We start from the raw sequence: 15,047 nt of genomic DNA, 5'->3' as shown, positions 1-15,047 counted from the left end.
AGTATCTCTTTAAAATCCACCTGATACCAGCTAGAATGTATATGCAGATGTGAAAGAAAAGAGGTATTCAGGGAAGAATTTTGTGAGACATGCAGTATTATTTGACCTGCATTAAGTCAGGTCATATTGCTGGGATTCTATTTGTATAACAGATTGGATTCAATCAAGGTGGTGTACATGCCTTTGTAAAGACATTAGCAGTGATTCTGAGCCCTTGTAATTGTTTTCCAATCATTTCCATGGAGCTTCTTCTATTGTTATCAGACCAGTGATACTTTTGCTTTTCACTGTTTCCAAACAGGGAGGTGATGGGGAGCCAGGCCCAAGAGGTCAGCAAGGGATGTTTGGGCAAAAAGGTGATGAAGGTCCTCGAGGCTTCCCTGGCCCTCCAGGGCCTATTGGCTTACAGGTAAATTCCTTTATTATTTTACCCTCTACCTGTAAGAAACACGACGTCTGTGTCAGAAACTGAATGAGTATTGTCTTCTATTAAAGAAATGATAGCATCTGTTAGTAAGAACTGAAAGATCCCATATTCATAGAGTTCATGCATAAGTTGCAGATTTAATGCTGAAGGAGACTGGTAGGATCCTCTGAAACTGAACTCCTGGCTACCATAGGCTTTAGAATTTCATTCAGTAATTCATTCATTTATATAGTGCAGCAATTTCTGTTTTAACAAGAGCACTTGTTTTAACTGGAGATACATATTTTAAAGTAAAGATTTAACCTGGAAGTGTATTTAACATGTCCTAGTCATTAACCATATTTTCACAATAGGTTTTGGCAACATAGCGTGTTTCTCGGTGATACCACCACAGACACTATTTGTGTTCTGAAAGATTAGCAGAACTCCATGATGCTTATACACTGCTGCCATCACTGGCAGCTTCCTCTCATTTCATGTTTCTTAAAATTGTTATTTTTTGAGTAAAAAAACCCACAAAGCAAGCATACAGTAAAATGTCAGCTTCTCACTGCTGCACCCAGAGAATTACAGTTGAAAAATCCTGCTTTTTCAAAAATATAATTTGCATAAACATAACAAAACAAAGAACAAGATGTTTAAGACCCTTGATTCATTTCCTTGTAATTAACATCAGAGGACAGAGCACTTTGAAACTATTTCTAATCCATGCATTAAGCTGTAATACGAATAATATATACTCTCCTTTAAAAAATGGAAAATTATAGCAATAGTGTTTGAATATATTAACCAGTATGTCTCTTTTCTATCCACCATGCATGAACAGACTCATGTCTTTCACTAAGCCAAACCTTAACCTGTAGCTATAATTTTTAAAATTCTATTACATAGTCCAGTTTACAAAACTTACAATGAAGTTTATAAGATAAACAGTTCATTACTGCACCAAAACACATCTTGTGTAGATTCATATTGTCTTTGAAATTGAAAACCTTTTATTTTCAGAAATAGCAACTCTGAAAAAAAATCCTAGATTTCATTATGAATGAAATTTATTTTCACTAAATTTTACTATTTTAAAGAGTGAAATAAAATTATCCTTGTTATTTTTCTCAGATCTAGGACACTGTTCCAACTGATGTTTTTCAGTAAAGTCCACCTTCACATATTAAGTTTAATGAGTACTAAGCTACATAAATATGAAGCTCAATTAGGCTGAGTCACAAATCAAATATTTCAAATGAGGAATTTATTTCTCTGATCAAGATTTTAATCAGAATATGTTGGTTCATGGACCAAGATCCTATGTTTGCTAATGGCATTGAAATACCATGGAGAAATCAGGATTTTCTTTTATGCAAGAATACAATTGTCACAGTAATTGTGAAGTGTTGGAGAGTAACAACTTTCTCTGTCTAATATATAATATTCCAGTCTTACATATAATATTCCATGGAAACTGTATCACACCTCAGTATCAGTATCTACTGATACTATTTACATTGGATATTAAGTAAAAAGTATTTTCATAAAAGTGAACATTGGTAATTTTAATAGTTATTATCTTAATTTTGAATTTCCTTGCTATTTAATTTTGATAGTATTTTTTTAAACAGGGGAATTTTTAACAGAAGAAGTTGAAAGTAAAGAAATTCTGAAAAACTCTATGGGCCTATCTAGGTTCTACTATAGTCCATTTATGGCAATTTTACTTAAATTTTGAAAAATTAAATGACAAACACTTCTATTACTTCTTCCCAAAAGAACTGAAAGCACTCCCAAAATACCATGTCCATGAATGCATGAAATATTGATGAATGAAACCAGTGAGATTTTTTCAATGTTGAAATAGGAGTTCACCGAATGGCTTTAGAAAGTCTTTTCAAAAACAGAAATATCAAGTAAATGTTTAATTGCCTTCAGACTTTTATAAATACCACCTCTGCAGGCAGTTAAATGAGCTGATTATATTTATCATGACCTCGAATCATAATGGATAAGGCATTCAGCTTTTTAAGTTAAATGTCTTTTTATGTTCATGGGGTGGAACCGAGCGGACTACTGGCAACTGGGAGCTCTAGTTTACTTGAAAGGGGCTGCTTCTCTCTGAATGTCAGCTCTTTAAAGACTAGTCATCTAGTCCAAGTCTAGGCTTCTGCTCTAATCACTCTTCGGAACAATTAGCCACAAAATTGTTCTTTAAAACTCTTCACAGTGAAGGAAAAACGTAAAGTCAATTCAAGTTTATTTTGTTGAACTATTACAAGGTTAGAAGGAGTAAATATGAAGAAAGATATAACAAAACTGTAATCATAAACCTGGTATTACTACTCAGCATATGCTGTAATCAAAATGTGTTACTGAAGATAGTATTGTCAGCTATGGGCTTCCATTTTAATAGAATACAGTCCAGTATTTATATAAATAAGCAAGGATTATATTGAAAAACCACTATGTCATCACATGAGCTAAAACTGGCTTTTTTCATGCTGAGCATCTGATAGTAAACAGGCTTTCACAACAACCATCATGCACTGACAGGTCAGCCAAGTTTTCACAGTAGTACACAGCAGAGACATACATCATTTTTAGAAAGGTATATCTCTGAATTTTGTCAAGTCATTCTACTGTTCATTTTGTGTCAAAGTCACAGGGCAGCTGAGGAATGGATATAGTGTTGGCTAAGGTTATACTTCATACTTTTTTATACAGCTTTGTAGCAAATATGGCAAACTGTGCTTTCCAATCCAGTTAGCTTGATAACATACTCTGAAAGTAGCAGAACCCAGGAGGTGAAACTTAGAACTAGGTTTTAATGTAATGTAAATCAGTGTAATATTATTGACTCCAGATCCAGGAGATCTGCTTTTTATAGAAGCCAAGGCTTGATCCTACATTTAGGAATGCCCAGCTTAGTGGTGCTAGTGCTTCTAGCCATGATGACTTGATACCAGATGTCAGTATTTGCATCACCTGCAGTTTCCTTCTCTTGGTGTTTGTAACTATTCAAATTTGGACACTTTGCTTCTAAGGATATGTTTGTATAACCCAATGCAATGCCTCTCAGCAGGATTTATTACCTACGCTGGACAACTTATTAAAGCAGTTATACAGCTTCCAGTACTCAGGTAGCTTAGACATCTTTGCATACCACTTCATTGTGCTGCACTGATCATGTTTTCTTTACATATATATGTATCATAGCATAAATGAAATTATACAGATGCCCACCTGGGATCTGGATAATAACGGCAGTGTTTTAAAAGTCACTCACCCTAGCATTTCTGTGTCTTTTTTTTTTTTTTTTTCAAAATTTTCTGCCTCACCTGGTTTAAGCATCCTAGGACTACTTATACATTTGCTATAATATAAAAAACTCCTTTCATTTTTTTTTTTTTTTTGTTTTAATGCAAATAGGTTTCGTTTTCTTGCTTGCTCCCCACCCCAAGTTCCCAAGTTTCACATGTAGATCAAATTTATATTGTTTCATATTGATTTATAACTTATCATTCCAGGTACCCTACTAATAGTTTTCTTTTCTTTTCTCTTCCATGTGTTTTAGGGTCTGCCTGGCCCACCAGGTGAAAAGGGTGAAAATGGTGATGTGGGCCCAATGGTAAGACTTCTTCCCCACTGATCACTCTGGAAGCTATAAATATATTGTGAATTATTATCCTTTCTCTGTAGCTTACAATTTGATAAGCTACTCATGAATTTGGTGCCTGAGTATGACATATTTTGTGTAACATAAACTCTGGGATTTACTTTGTATTCTCACATCTATCCTCCTCATCTTTAATATCAAGATTTATGTCACTTGAGCAAAGAGTAGGTAGCAAAGCAGATGCTATGTGTGTCTGAGACAGGAGAGCGACAAGCAGGTTCAAGAAAGAAAGAAAAAAAGGAGAGACCACTGCATCAGAGAGTTTGGAGGTGCTTTTCTGGTATTCAAGGCATTGCACCTTAGCTTTAGGTAGTTGCAGGCCAGAAGATGGTAAACAGTATTTGGCTGTGTTTGCTCTGTTTCTCTGGGTGGTCTGAAGACTACGTTTTCCAACTGTTTATGCTGTTGACAGAATGCCTCTGGGCTGGTCCTGACTCAAATGCAAGCTATCTTCAGTATCCATTTGCCTCCAGCACCCTACGGCAAGCCCGGATGCTTTATTATTGCCCATCTGTAGGCACCATGGTGCAGTACTGTCACATAGCTCTTACCAGACATATAAGCCATGCCAGGGTATTTGCGCAGTGGAATGGGTTTGCAGGTAACCTGCAGGGAAAGTACAATGCAGGAAACCAACCCTCAGGAGTCCTAAGCATGAGATCATTTCCAGCTCAGGTACTGTGTAACGTAGCCTGGATCCCCTTGTGAACTCATGCAATTGGGCATCAATCTGGCCCTGCTGTTTCTGTAGCACTGTGAAAATGAAAACTCGTCTATAGATTGAGCATATTATTTTTCAATTGCCAGATAATCCCCAGTGGATTTATTCTTTATCATTGTAACTATTTCAAATTGTTTCCTTGATGCAGGGTCCACCTGGCCCTCCAGGTCCAAGAGGTCCCCAGGGTCCTAATGGAGCTGATGTAAGAACTAACATTTTTTTGTTTCTCTCAGTAATTCAGTAATAACCACTACATTTGGGATAATTATATCTGGGATAACTAACATTTTTATCGTTGTAGGGTCCTCAAGGTCCCCCAGGCTCAATTGGCTCAGTTGGAGGTGTTGGTGAAAAGGTAAGCAGTGATTATAATGTCCTAGAAAGAGAAAACATTGGAACAGAAATATAAATATACTTTTTGATTCTTCTTCAGAGTGATACAGATATATTGCAATTCCCAAATATCCATCATTGACCTAGTCTTTGTTAATAGTGATACAATAGCTATACTTCTAATGGCTGACTTACCACAACTGGTCTTTTTATTTCATGTTTTACATCACAACAATATTTAACAATGAGAGGAAAGAGTTTTGGAGCAGAAAAGGTCATTCTCAGGTGAAGGATTAAATTAAGTTTATGGTTGTTTCCTTAACTAAATAGTTTGATGCCTGCAGTAACATTACTGGCTTCAAGTGGTTTTCATTTTATAGTGGTGTAGGTTAGAATATCATATAGCCTTCTAACTGGAACATAAAGAATATAAGCTATTATCTAATGTATCAGTGGTAAATATATCTGTGAGGTGAAGCAGACCTGAAGCATCAATACGTATCTGTGCCTTATACAGATAGATACAGTTCAAATAAAGTAAAAGGTCTGAGGATGTTTTGTGGTAGTTGAAAACCTGATTTAAGATTGATGCTGTATGACATTCACTCATTAAATTTATTTTCATTGCTATTTTCAGTTCTCTGTTCAGAAAATTTCCTACCACTATATGGGGTGTGGGGTTTTGTTTTAATTTCATATCTTACCCAAAGAACATGTCAGATATATCTTCCTTTTACTTAAAGGAAAGATATTGTATGCAATAGACATAATGGATTCTTGCATGTGATTCATTTGAATCAGCAGTATAAACTACTATTAAATGTTGACCAAACACAAAATTCAAAAGAGAGTCTCTTGAAATTCCTATTTTCGTTCATTTTACTAAGTTAGATGACCTCAGCCTTATCTTGCATGTAAGCATAAAAGCATTTTGCTGTGAAGTTACCGATTTAATATGAATCTTTTCTTTAACTTTGGATTTGGAAAGAAGATTTTGAAAGGAGCATAAGGTGAAGGAAACAGAATAGAAATACATTGCAGAGAAACACATTACAGAGAAATACATTCTGAGAAACTAAGTAGATTGCTCCTTGAGTATTTAAATATTTGCTACAAAATATCATATATACTCAATGAAACACTGATGTCAATGAATCCTAGAACAGACATCCCTAGGAATGTTAGGACTGGTAGTTTTTCAGAAAGTTCACCATATTGATAACTTTTCAGAATATGAAGCGAGTTTTCCCCTTTTCTTCCTGTCCCATCAGATAATGAAATGGACAGGTACCTCTTCCCTCATCTTCCTCATACACCATTACTGAACTTCAGCACTTCAGAAGTTTTAACTTCTATTCCCTTTCCTTTGTCCACGTAGTCTCTTTGAGACAATGTACCAGTATTGTACCTTTAGGTAAAAATCCATCAGATCTATGAATTTACAAATAATGACTCAAGTACTAGGTCAGTTAAAATCACTTATATTTGTCATGGTCCTCTTCTTGGCCACTGTCCAAAAGAACGTCACTCTGCTTCACAGACCTTATAGGTATTCTTCCTTTTCACAAGATAATGAAGTTGCCATTTTCCCAGGATTATTTGTATGACTAATAATAATTATTTAAAAATTGTAAAAATCTGCAGATCACCCTACATTATCTCACAAGCTCCTTGTTCTCCTGTGATAACAAAAGATCTTTCTTATGATGCTCTTCAATATTGTTGACATCTACCATAAAAATTTGGTTGTTTTTTTCACTAAAATGTCTTTCCTTTAAATAACCCTTCACTTATATTAGGGCCATGTCCAATGGAATCACCAACTTCTTATCAGTATGATCAAACTATTCTTCTAATAGAATCTTCAGATGTTTCAAAAAAATTGCCAGTGCTCTGGGATGTGGTGAAGAGAGTAATAGAATAATGTAATACAATATATGGCTTGATGGAAAAATATCCTACTTTGTCTTTTGAGATCAAAGGGTACTTAGCCCAAGCAGATGAAAGTATTAACTTTATACTGTAGATTTTTCATGGTAGCACTGTCATGTCTTGAGCTGACGGTGTTTCATCGCATTCCCTGTGTCTCAGGATGTGGCTCTGTGCATCAACTCACCCCTTGGCAGCAGTGGCATTCTCATGTCTTCGCTCTTTTTTACCCAAAATTGCATAAGACATTAAAAAAACCCATGATGCCCTCCTGCTTGATTTCATTATTAACAGGGATATTCCCTCTAATCTCCCAAGATTGTGACATTGTTCCTCCAGCCTATCTCAAGAGAGGGCTTGACATCATGAAGAGCTGCAGGATTTGTTTTTCTCTCTGGGAAGAGTGCCAAAAATGTGTCTGGGTGTAAGAGGTGGTAGAGATGGCAAAAAAAGTAATTGGAAAAAGAAAGTCTGTATGTCAGTGCAATACAGAAAAAGAAAAAAAAAAAAAGACACAGTGAGAAGAAAATTTTTTCCTGCAACTACTAGGATACTGAGTAAAATCTTGATTATGAGAATACTACATCCAGGGTAGCACCCATTACATTCACTGCTAAAACAAAACAAAACAAACAAAAAAACCAAACAATAACAAACCACAAAACAAACACCCAGCACCTCCTTTGCTAACATTGTGGCCCATGGAAGTCAATAGGAATTTTGTCATTGGTTTCAGTCACCTCCTTAATCCTGTTCCATGATCAGATTATATTGCATTCATTTTTGTAAAAACATTTACTTACAGTGAACTCCTTATTCCTTTTTTCCTCCCTGTGACTCCTCCAAGTGATTTAGAATCCCTATTTGTGACAATCAGCCCACCAAATTTAATTCAAGAACATGAAAATCAAACTGTTTATCGCTGGTTGTCATTTTTATTTCCTGTTGCTTCCCACATTGTCTGCATTCACAGAGAGGAGCCTCCAAGTATATTATTTTGGAAGTTTTTATTTCTTCTAATTATTTTCCTCCTCTTCAAGTTTTAGTACATGCCAGGTTTTTTCCTAGTTAGCATGCCTTCTTTTTTAATTTCAGTTCCATTAAATGAGTTCTGCAAGCTTAGAAATCATAATGAGTTGTTTTGTCAGGAGGAGTTTCTGCAATGGGAAGACAAAACAAAACATGCCTTTTCTTTTTCCCTTCCCATATATTTTTTCCCACTGTTTTTCTTGTTATGTCAGCATGCATTGGCCTCTGCATCCCTTTCAGGAAAGACATATCATGCTACAGGTAATGCAGTGCAGTGCGAATTATAGTGGAAAAACATTCTGGCATCTTCCCTGTCACTGTTGGGGAGTGAAACAGATTTGCTCACTGTCATATTTGAATGGTTAGACTAGGAGATATTTTGTCATTAATATGGGGGTTTCAAAGCCCCCTTCTGGCAATTTATAAACATTTTTTTGTCACAATTAGTGCCAGTATTTTTAACTAGCTTGTTGTTTCCTCTGCTGTACACACAAAGGCCTAAATGTTCAAAGACATCTGCACTACAAATGTGCATGTAGCCTTGCATTATTAATGCCTGGTCTAGACATCTTGAGACACTCAACTAGAACCACTTAAATCCAGCTTCTACCTAGAGATATTTCTCTTTCTTGTGTTTATAATTAAGAAAAAGCAGAAAACCAAAATGTATCAACACATGCTTATCTCTCATTTGATATAAAAGGCAGATATTATAAATACCCAGTAAGTTTCTCATGACTTCTCAAAACTGGGCCTTAGATGTTTAATAACATCTAAGAATTTAAACCACAGAGAGGAAACAGAACAAGTAACATTAAACTCACACTTTTCTTCCACAAAGACCAATAAAATAAATTTGCCTTTCTATTTTAGGGTTGTCTGTGATAACTGCACTGAGTACTGTGCCCTTCTTCCACTCTTCCTCCCTTCCACAGTATGTGTTAAACTGGCAGAGTCAGAGTAATGCAAAATGAATGTCTGCAGAACCTAAGCATTGGTAGGTTAGGTAGCCTCTTGGAGTTTAGATCTGGTTTAGTGTACGAAAAAGTTTGATGTTAGAAAACCATTACACTCATCTGGGTTTATGCTCATTCCCATTATATAACTCTAAAATAATTTTTTAAATAGTACACTAATAAGGAGTCCAACACAGTAGACAAGTGAAATCAATAGTTTACATGTTCATTGAGTCATTGATTTATACTGCAGATGGAAGTGAGAGGACAAAATTGATTGAGTATTCTGGGGCTAAATTTAAAAAATACGTCCGATAAAATTACACAGACATCTTGTTGTGTGCGTGTCATTTTTTTCCACACACCTGTGTGCAGGCAGCTGCTAAGGTACTTAATCAAGGTATGCTTATGACAGTTTATGCTATCTGAATGTCTGTTCTAAAAATAACTTCTAATAACTTAACGTGACTCACTGACTGTGATCTCTTGTCATCTTTCTCCATCTCTCCAACATGCTTGTAAACATAAGCCCTCCCCAAAAAATATAGCACAGCTTTAGAATTTCTCAGTTAGTCCATACTACATATAACACAGTCACATATGCGTATCTATGTGGAACAATTTTTCTCTTTGTCTCTTTTGTGAGCACGGTAAAAAGGAGCAACTGAATCCTTTTCACAACCCAGTCAGATGCAAAGTTGCCCCTCATTCTTACAAAATAAATAACCATGTCCCAGAATATAACTGAAAGGTGGCAGCCTTCCATCGACTAGCTCTCTGTCTCTGTGCTTTATATGGACAGTTCTCAGAAACTGGTCATAATAAGAAAATAATAGTAAGAAAACCAAGACTTTTAAACTAGTGTCCTTAGCCTGATAGAAATCATTCTGCTTGCTTAATCCAAGGAGGTTTTCAGAATTAAACATGTCTGTGAAATGACATGATTCATAGTTTATAATGTCTCTCTTTACTTCTTGAAATTCTGTTGGAGTCTTTGCCTAAGAAAGACCATGCTAACCTGGTAACAAAAGAGGAAAAAATTCCCGAGGTGGAATAGATCTATTATTAGATGATAAAATCTATTAACCAAAAGAATATGATCTATTTCCCATGGAGAAGGTGCGTCAGATCCTGAATCAATATCTCTCTTACTAAAAAAGCAAAGAAAGACAAGGGCAAACAATAACTTACAGGTTGCACAGTTTTCAGTAGCTATAAATATAAACTCTGTAAATATATATCAGCTACAATCTTCTGTATCAAAACATTGTTTAACTCCCTTAACAGCTGTCTAAAACGTAGTACCTAATATTTGGAATATAAAAATCAGTGTCAGAAAAAACAAGGACTGCATACAGGAAAGTCACATTTTTTAAAAGAGCAATGATTTAGAAGTATAAATGTGAAGTGAAACTTTAACTGGTCTCATCTTTCACAGATGCCCTTTAAGGGGAACATCTTGACATTTTCTAGCCCTTTCCATTTTGCTGTCTTCCACACCGCTGCTTATTGGGGAGTCACTATGCACAGGGCTCATATATGCTGCCTGCACCTGCCAGTTTCACCATGTCTGCTACAGCATAGAGCCCGGAGATCCCAGGAGCACAGGGCTCCCCTGCTGTCCCCAAGTATAGGCCATTGTGTCAGAGAAAGCCCATGTTTTCTCTTGTTGCATGATACCATAAAGTGAAGATGTATTTGTCACGGGAAGGGTAAACAGTGTATTACAAATCAAATGTGAATAATCATAAATTACAACATCATTTGGCAGAAAGGCAGAAAAAGAACTTACTCTCTGAGATGTTATGAATGGGATTAATACTGGCGTAAGTGCTTGTCAGGCAAGACTTGGTGCAGCTAATGTAGTTAGTACTGCAATGGGGACACCTGTTGAAGGGGTCTGTATTGTACACTCTGTTAGATACGTCTACTGACTTCAATAACATCAATTTGTTCGCTAATTCCAGACCTCATTCTCTGTTCCTACATAAATCTAAGCTGATTGATAGTAGGCTTGGACAAAAAAAAGAAACAATACTAATGATGCTGCAGATTCAGTAAACCCCATGCAGAGGATAAGGAAATTAAGATCATGAGTTTTCCTAGAAAACATATTTAATGCTTACTGACCTGAAGTATCCATTAGATTTTTCTGTATCACAGAAGCAAATTAAGTACTAAAAAGGATCATTAATTTTTAAGACTACTCTAAATCTAAGTATGTCTAGTATGTCTAGTAAAACATACCACAGTTTCTAAAGCAAATTCACCCTTTAAAAGTGCCCTTTCTAAAGGACATTGTAATATTGTTCCTAAAACTGTGGTTATCTGTTAATTATCCTATTCTGGAATTCAGTTGGCTATTCTGATCTTCTTCTATTCATCTAACATAATATTGACATTGGGCCAAATTCCAGGTGAGGTCATCATGCTGCCATTAGCTTCTATGAAAAAACGTTCAGTATTCACACCATAAGGTTTGGTTAAAATTTATATTTTAAGATTTATACTTTTATAGTGTCTGCATGGAAATGACAGGCATTTATATTGTATTAATTGAATGGTCTTAGAATGAAGACAGGTATTCAGGTCATACAGGATATGAACGATAAACAAATTTATTCCAAATCTGCGTTTGAGTTCAGTGGAGGGGATGAGGTGACATACATTTTCAGCACTGAAGTGATCTTGTTTATAGGCATAATTATTGGCAAGGTTCATTTGGTTTGAAAAAATAATATATATGTATGTGGGGAAAAAATCCCCCCATTAGCAGTTACATTGAGAAATCCTTTGGAATAAAAACACATGCTACTTATCTCAGCACTCCATGACAACCACAAAGCAGATTCTGTTATCCTTTCACAAACTTATGTGCCTGTAATGCTAATAGCTAAATATTCTACTAACAGAGTATTTTTCTATAAAGGTTTATTTATCAGACCACTGAGCTAGAAAATAATCAGTCATAGCTAAACTTTAAAATCAACAATTGCAAAGACAGTCTTTGGGCGAATACCTGAGTATTAGCTCAAAGAGACTGAATTAACTTAAGTGTTCACTTTATAGTGTATAATCTTTGACTTGCACAAATTTTCTTCATATGGTGTCGTCCTCAAAGCCATTCATTTACTAAACCATTTCCATCACCAGTAAATACATAGCCTTTGTACACCTTTGTGGCCTGTGTGAAATTTTTGCTAACTGTTATGCTATTATTTTATCTTTATGTTTTTCTTCACATATTTTTTTTTATTCTAACAGCAGCTGTGGCAATATCTTCATTCCAATGACATACATTTCCAATTAGTATTCTCTTATTTGTGGAAACTTGCTTCCAGGCAAAATGTATCTTCTAGAGAAAAAAATATAGTCAATATACTTCTTTGGCTTTTCTGTGACTAGAAACAAAGATGACAAAGAGGAAATTTGCAATATATGGGATAATAAAGGGGAAGATCTTTCAAAGCCCAAAGGGAAGGTTAGTCTCCCTGGCTCATGAAAGCTTAGTTTGATATATTCTCCCCAAAATTTCATATTCTAGTTCTGCAAAACCATATGTAACTCAACCCTTTTTAGGCAGACCCAATAAAATACAGTTCTTGTGAGATGTTCACATGAATAAACGTGAGAAGAATTAATATGTAAAAACAGAAGTAGATTAATAGAAATATTCTCCCTAATTACTCATCAACTTATCCTCACACATTTACAGGGTGAACCTGGAGAAGCTGGTAACCCTGGACCTCCTGGAGAATCGGGAACATCTGTGAGTATTTTGGTTTTGTCTTATTATTAACCCTTATTGCAGTGAACAAATGTAACTGTTAGTACTTACTTTAGAAAGCATTTAATCAGGTTACTTGCCTACTTGTGTATGTCCTCTCTACATTTTCAGTGAAGAACGTATACCTTTAAAATACAATTTGTTTCTGTGTATAGCCATGTATTTTACTAACAGCTAGAGGACAAAGCTGAAGACTTCCTAAAAGAGTACCTATTTTTATGTCCAAAAGTATTGACTTTGACATGCATGTTTCTCTCTCTGAAGACAGTTCATTGATGTAAACTGGGTGCAGGTGTTGGCACTTGGTATGAGATACACAGCTTTTCCAGGCTGAGGCCCTAATTTCCCCTTCACATGCCAGCATTTATTGAGGAGTAACATTGCCCAGGTCTGAAAAAACAGTTTTGGCATTGTAACAGTATTTTCAGCCGTTCAATTTCCAGATGACGTTTTTGTGTTCATATGTTTTCTGCAGGGTCCAAAAGGTGAAAGGGGAGAAAAAGGTGAGGCTGGTCCACCTGGAGCAGCTGGACCACCAGGTGCTAAAGGACCTCCCGGTGATGATGGGCCTAAGGGTAACCCAGTAAGTGAGCTTAATAATTTTAACACAAAGCACTGTGAAGCCTTGGTGAAGTTGTGCTTCATATAGAACTGTATATAATTTCCTTAATTTGAACTAAATTCATTATATGCTTCATAAAATATTTGTGATGACTGCTACCTGCTTGTCAATGAATGACACATTCTTTATTTTTTTCCTGATTTTTTTTAGGGCCCAGTTGGTTTTCCTGGAGATCCTGGTCCCCCTGGAGAACCTGGTCCAGCTGTAAGTATATTTAAAAAACAGTTTTAGGTTTTAAGTCTTGGTTTTTACTGAATTTTAGTTAACCCTGCCTCTTCCTTGTCTGGGGATGAGGTCTTGCCTGTAAGATTTGTTGCCTTTCTGTCCATATATATCTTAAGGATTAAAAAAGTTTTAGAAATCTTTTAAAAAGTTTTGAAAACTAATGCTATTAGGAATATGCTCTGTAGAAAAATAGCGCTCATATATTCATATGGAAAACTAAGTTATTTAATTTAGATTAATTTTCTTGTGAATTCTGTAGGGTCAAGATGGTGTTGGTGGAGAGAAGGGTGAAGACGGTGATCCTGGTCAACCTGTGAGTTGTTTCTGTCATATTATTTCAGCTCTGTGTTTTCTCATATGCTAAGAAAGTATCATTCGCTGAATCAGCGGTTTCCGTACATCCAAATTCTTTAAAATATTCTGTAAGCAGATGCTTTTCCTATTATACTGAAAAATATCTATTTCCTTGCAGAGATAGAACTGCCCGTATTATAGTAACAATCAGAAGCAAGAGCTCCATTTCTTTTAGCAGTAGAAACAAATGATGTGTTAAGGATTTTTTGACTACTGAGGAGCACTAAAAGCACTCAGGGCAGTTCTGAGCACAAGAAAGGAATGCAGCCAAATAATCTTTATTAGCTGACCTGATGAAATGAAGCAAGATCTTGATGTTTCTATTTTAAGAAAGTTAACAAGTATCTGAGCAATACTCACATTAAGCGCCAAATTTCTTGTATTTCTGTGGATTCACATATTAAAGCATCATTCATATTTATTTATTTTTTTAATTGCAAAAATATAGAGTTTCCATTTTGGAAAGGCTATTTCTAGCTCTGGAATTTTTTATTATGAGGGAACAATCCTATACAGTACTGGTTGAAAATAAAAAATGCTAATACATTGAACAAATGATTGGAAGTAAGTTATAAACTGGGCTTTACCTGCAAACTTCATGAATTACTATCTGTATATCTTACTTAACAGTAAGTACTTTTAGAGTATTGTGTTCCTGAAGAAAAGCTTACCAAACTATTCAGCAGCCCTGAAATATTTGAGAGTATCACAGCTTACCAAGATGAACTAGCCAAATGGCTATCAGTGCACAAAAGACTTTTCAAGAGAAAGCCACCCATGTGGCAGCTAACTCACAGATGCTGGTGAACAATTTCAGCAAAAGTAATGACTTCAGCACCTCAGAAAGCAAGAAACTTGCTAATGGAGTTAGGCAGTGGGCTGACTCTATGGCTGTGTGGTACTTCTGTGCAGCCATTTTCTGGTCTGAGATGTTTTGTTGAAAACAGGAAGAGAAAAAAAGGAACAATTGAACTTTGTACAGTAACAAAAATTGTTAAAA

The 15,047-nt window shown here is 35.7% G+C and overlaps 1 protein-coding gene across 3 annotated transcripts in view; it reads left to right on the top strand.

Annotated features, from left to right (window-relative positions):
• The window catches only part of COL11A1 (collagen type XI alpha 1 chain), a gene marked incomplete at both ends in the record, with an annotated part of 144,770 nt that overhangs the window by 110,059 nt on the left and 19,664 nt on the right, over window positions 1–15,047 (top strand). For all 3 annotated transcript variants that reach the window (XM_080348715.1, XM_080348716.1, XM_080348714.1), the window contains 8 exons: window positions 302–409; window positions 3,990–4,043; window positions 4,961–5,014; window positions 5,114–5,167; window positions 12,775–12,828; window positions 13,322–13,429; window positions 13,619–13,672; window positions 13,953–14,006. In XM_080348715.1, coding sequence (XP_080204841.1) covers window positions 302–409; window positions 3,990–4,043; window positions 4,961–5,014; window positions 5,114–5,167; window positions 12,775–12,828; window positions 13,322–13,429; window positions 13,619–13,672; window positions 13,953–14,006 — 540 coding nt within the window. The remainder of the gene's footprint in view (window positions 1–301; window positions 410–3,989; window positions 4,044–4,960; window positions 5,015–5,113; window positions 5,168–12,774; window positions 12,829–13,321; window positions 13,430–13,618; window positions 13,673–13,952; window positions 14,007–15,047) is intronic.

Source organism: Nesoenas mayeri (genome assembly GCF_963082525.1).
Source record: "Nesoenas mayeri genome assembly, chromosome: 8".
Taxonomy (NCBI): Eukaryota; Metazoa; Chordata; class Aves; order Columbiformes; family Columbidae; genus Nesoenas; species Nesoenas mayeri.
Note: the sequence above shows the minus strand (reverse complement) of the source record. Positions and strands in the feature narration are given on the sequence as shown.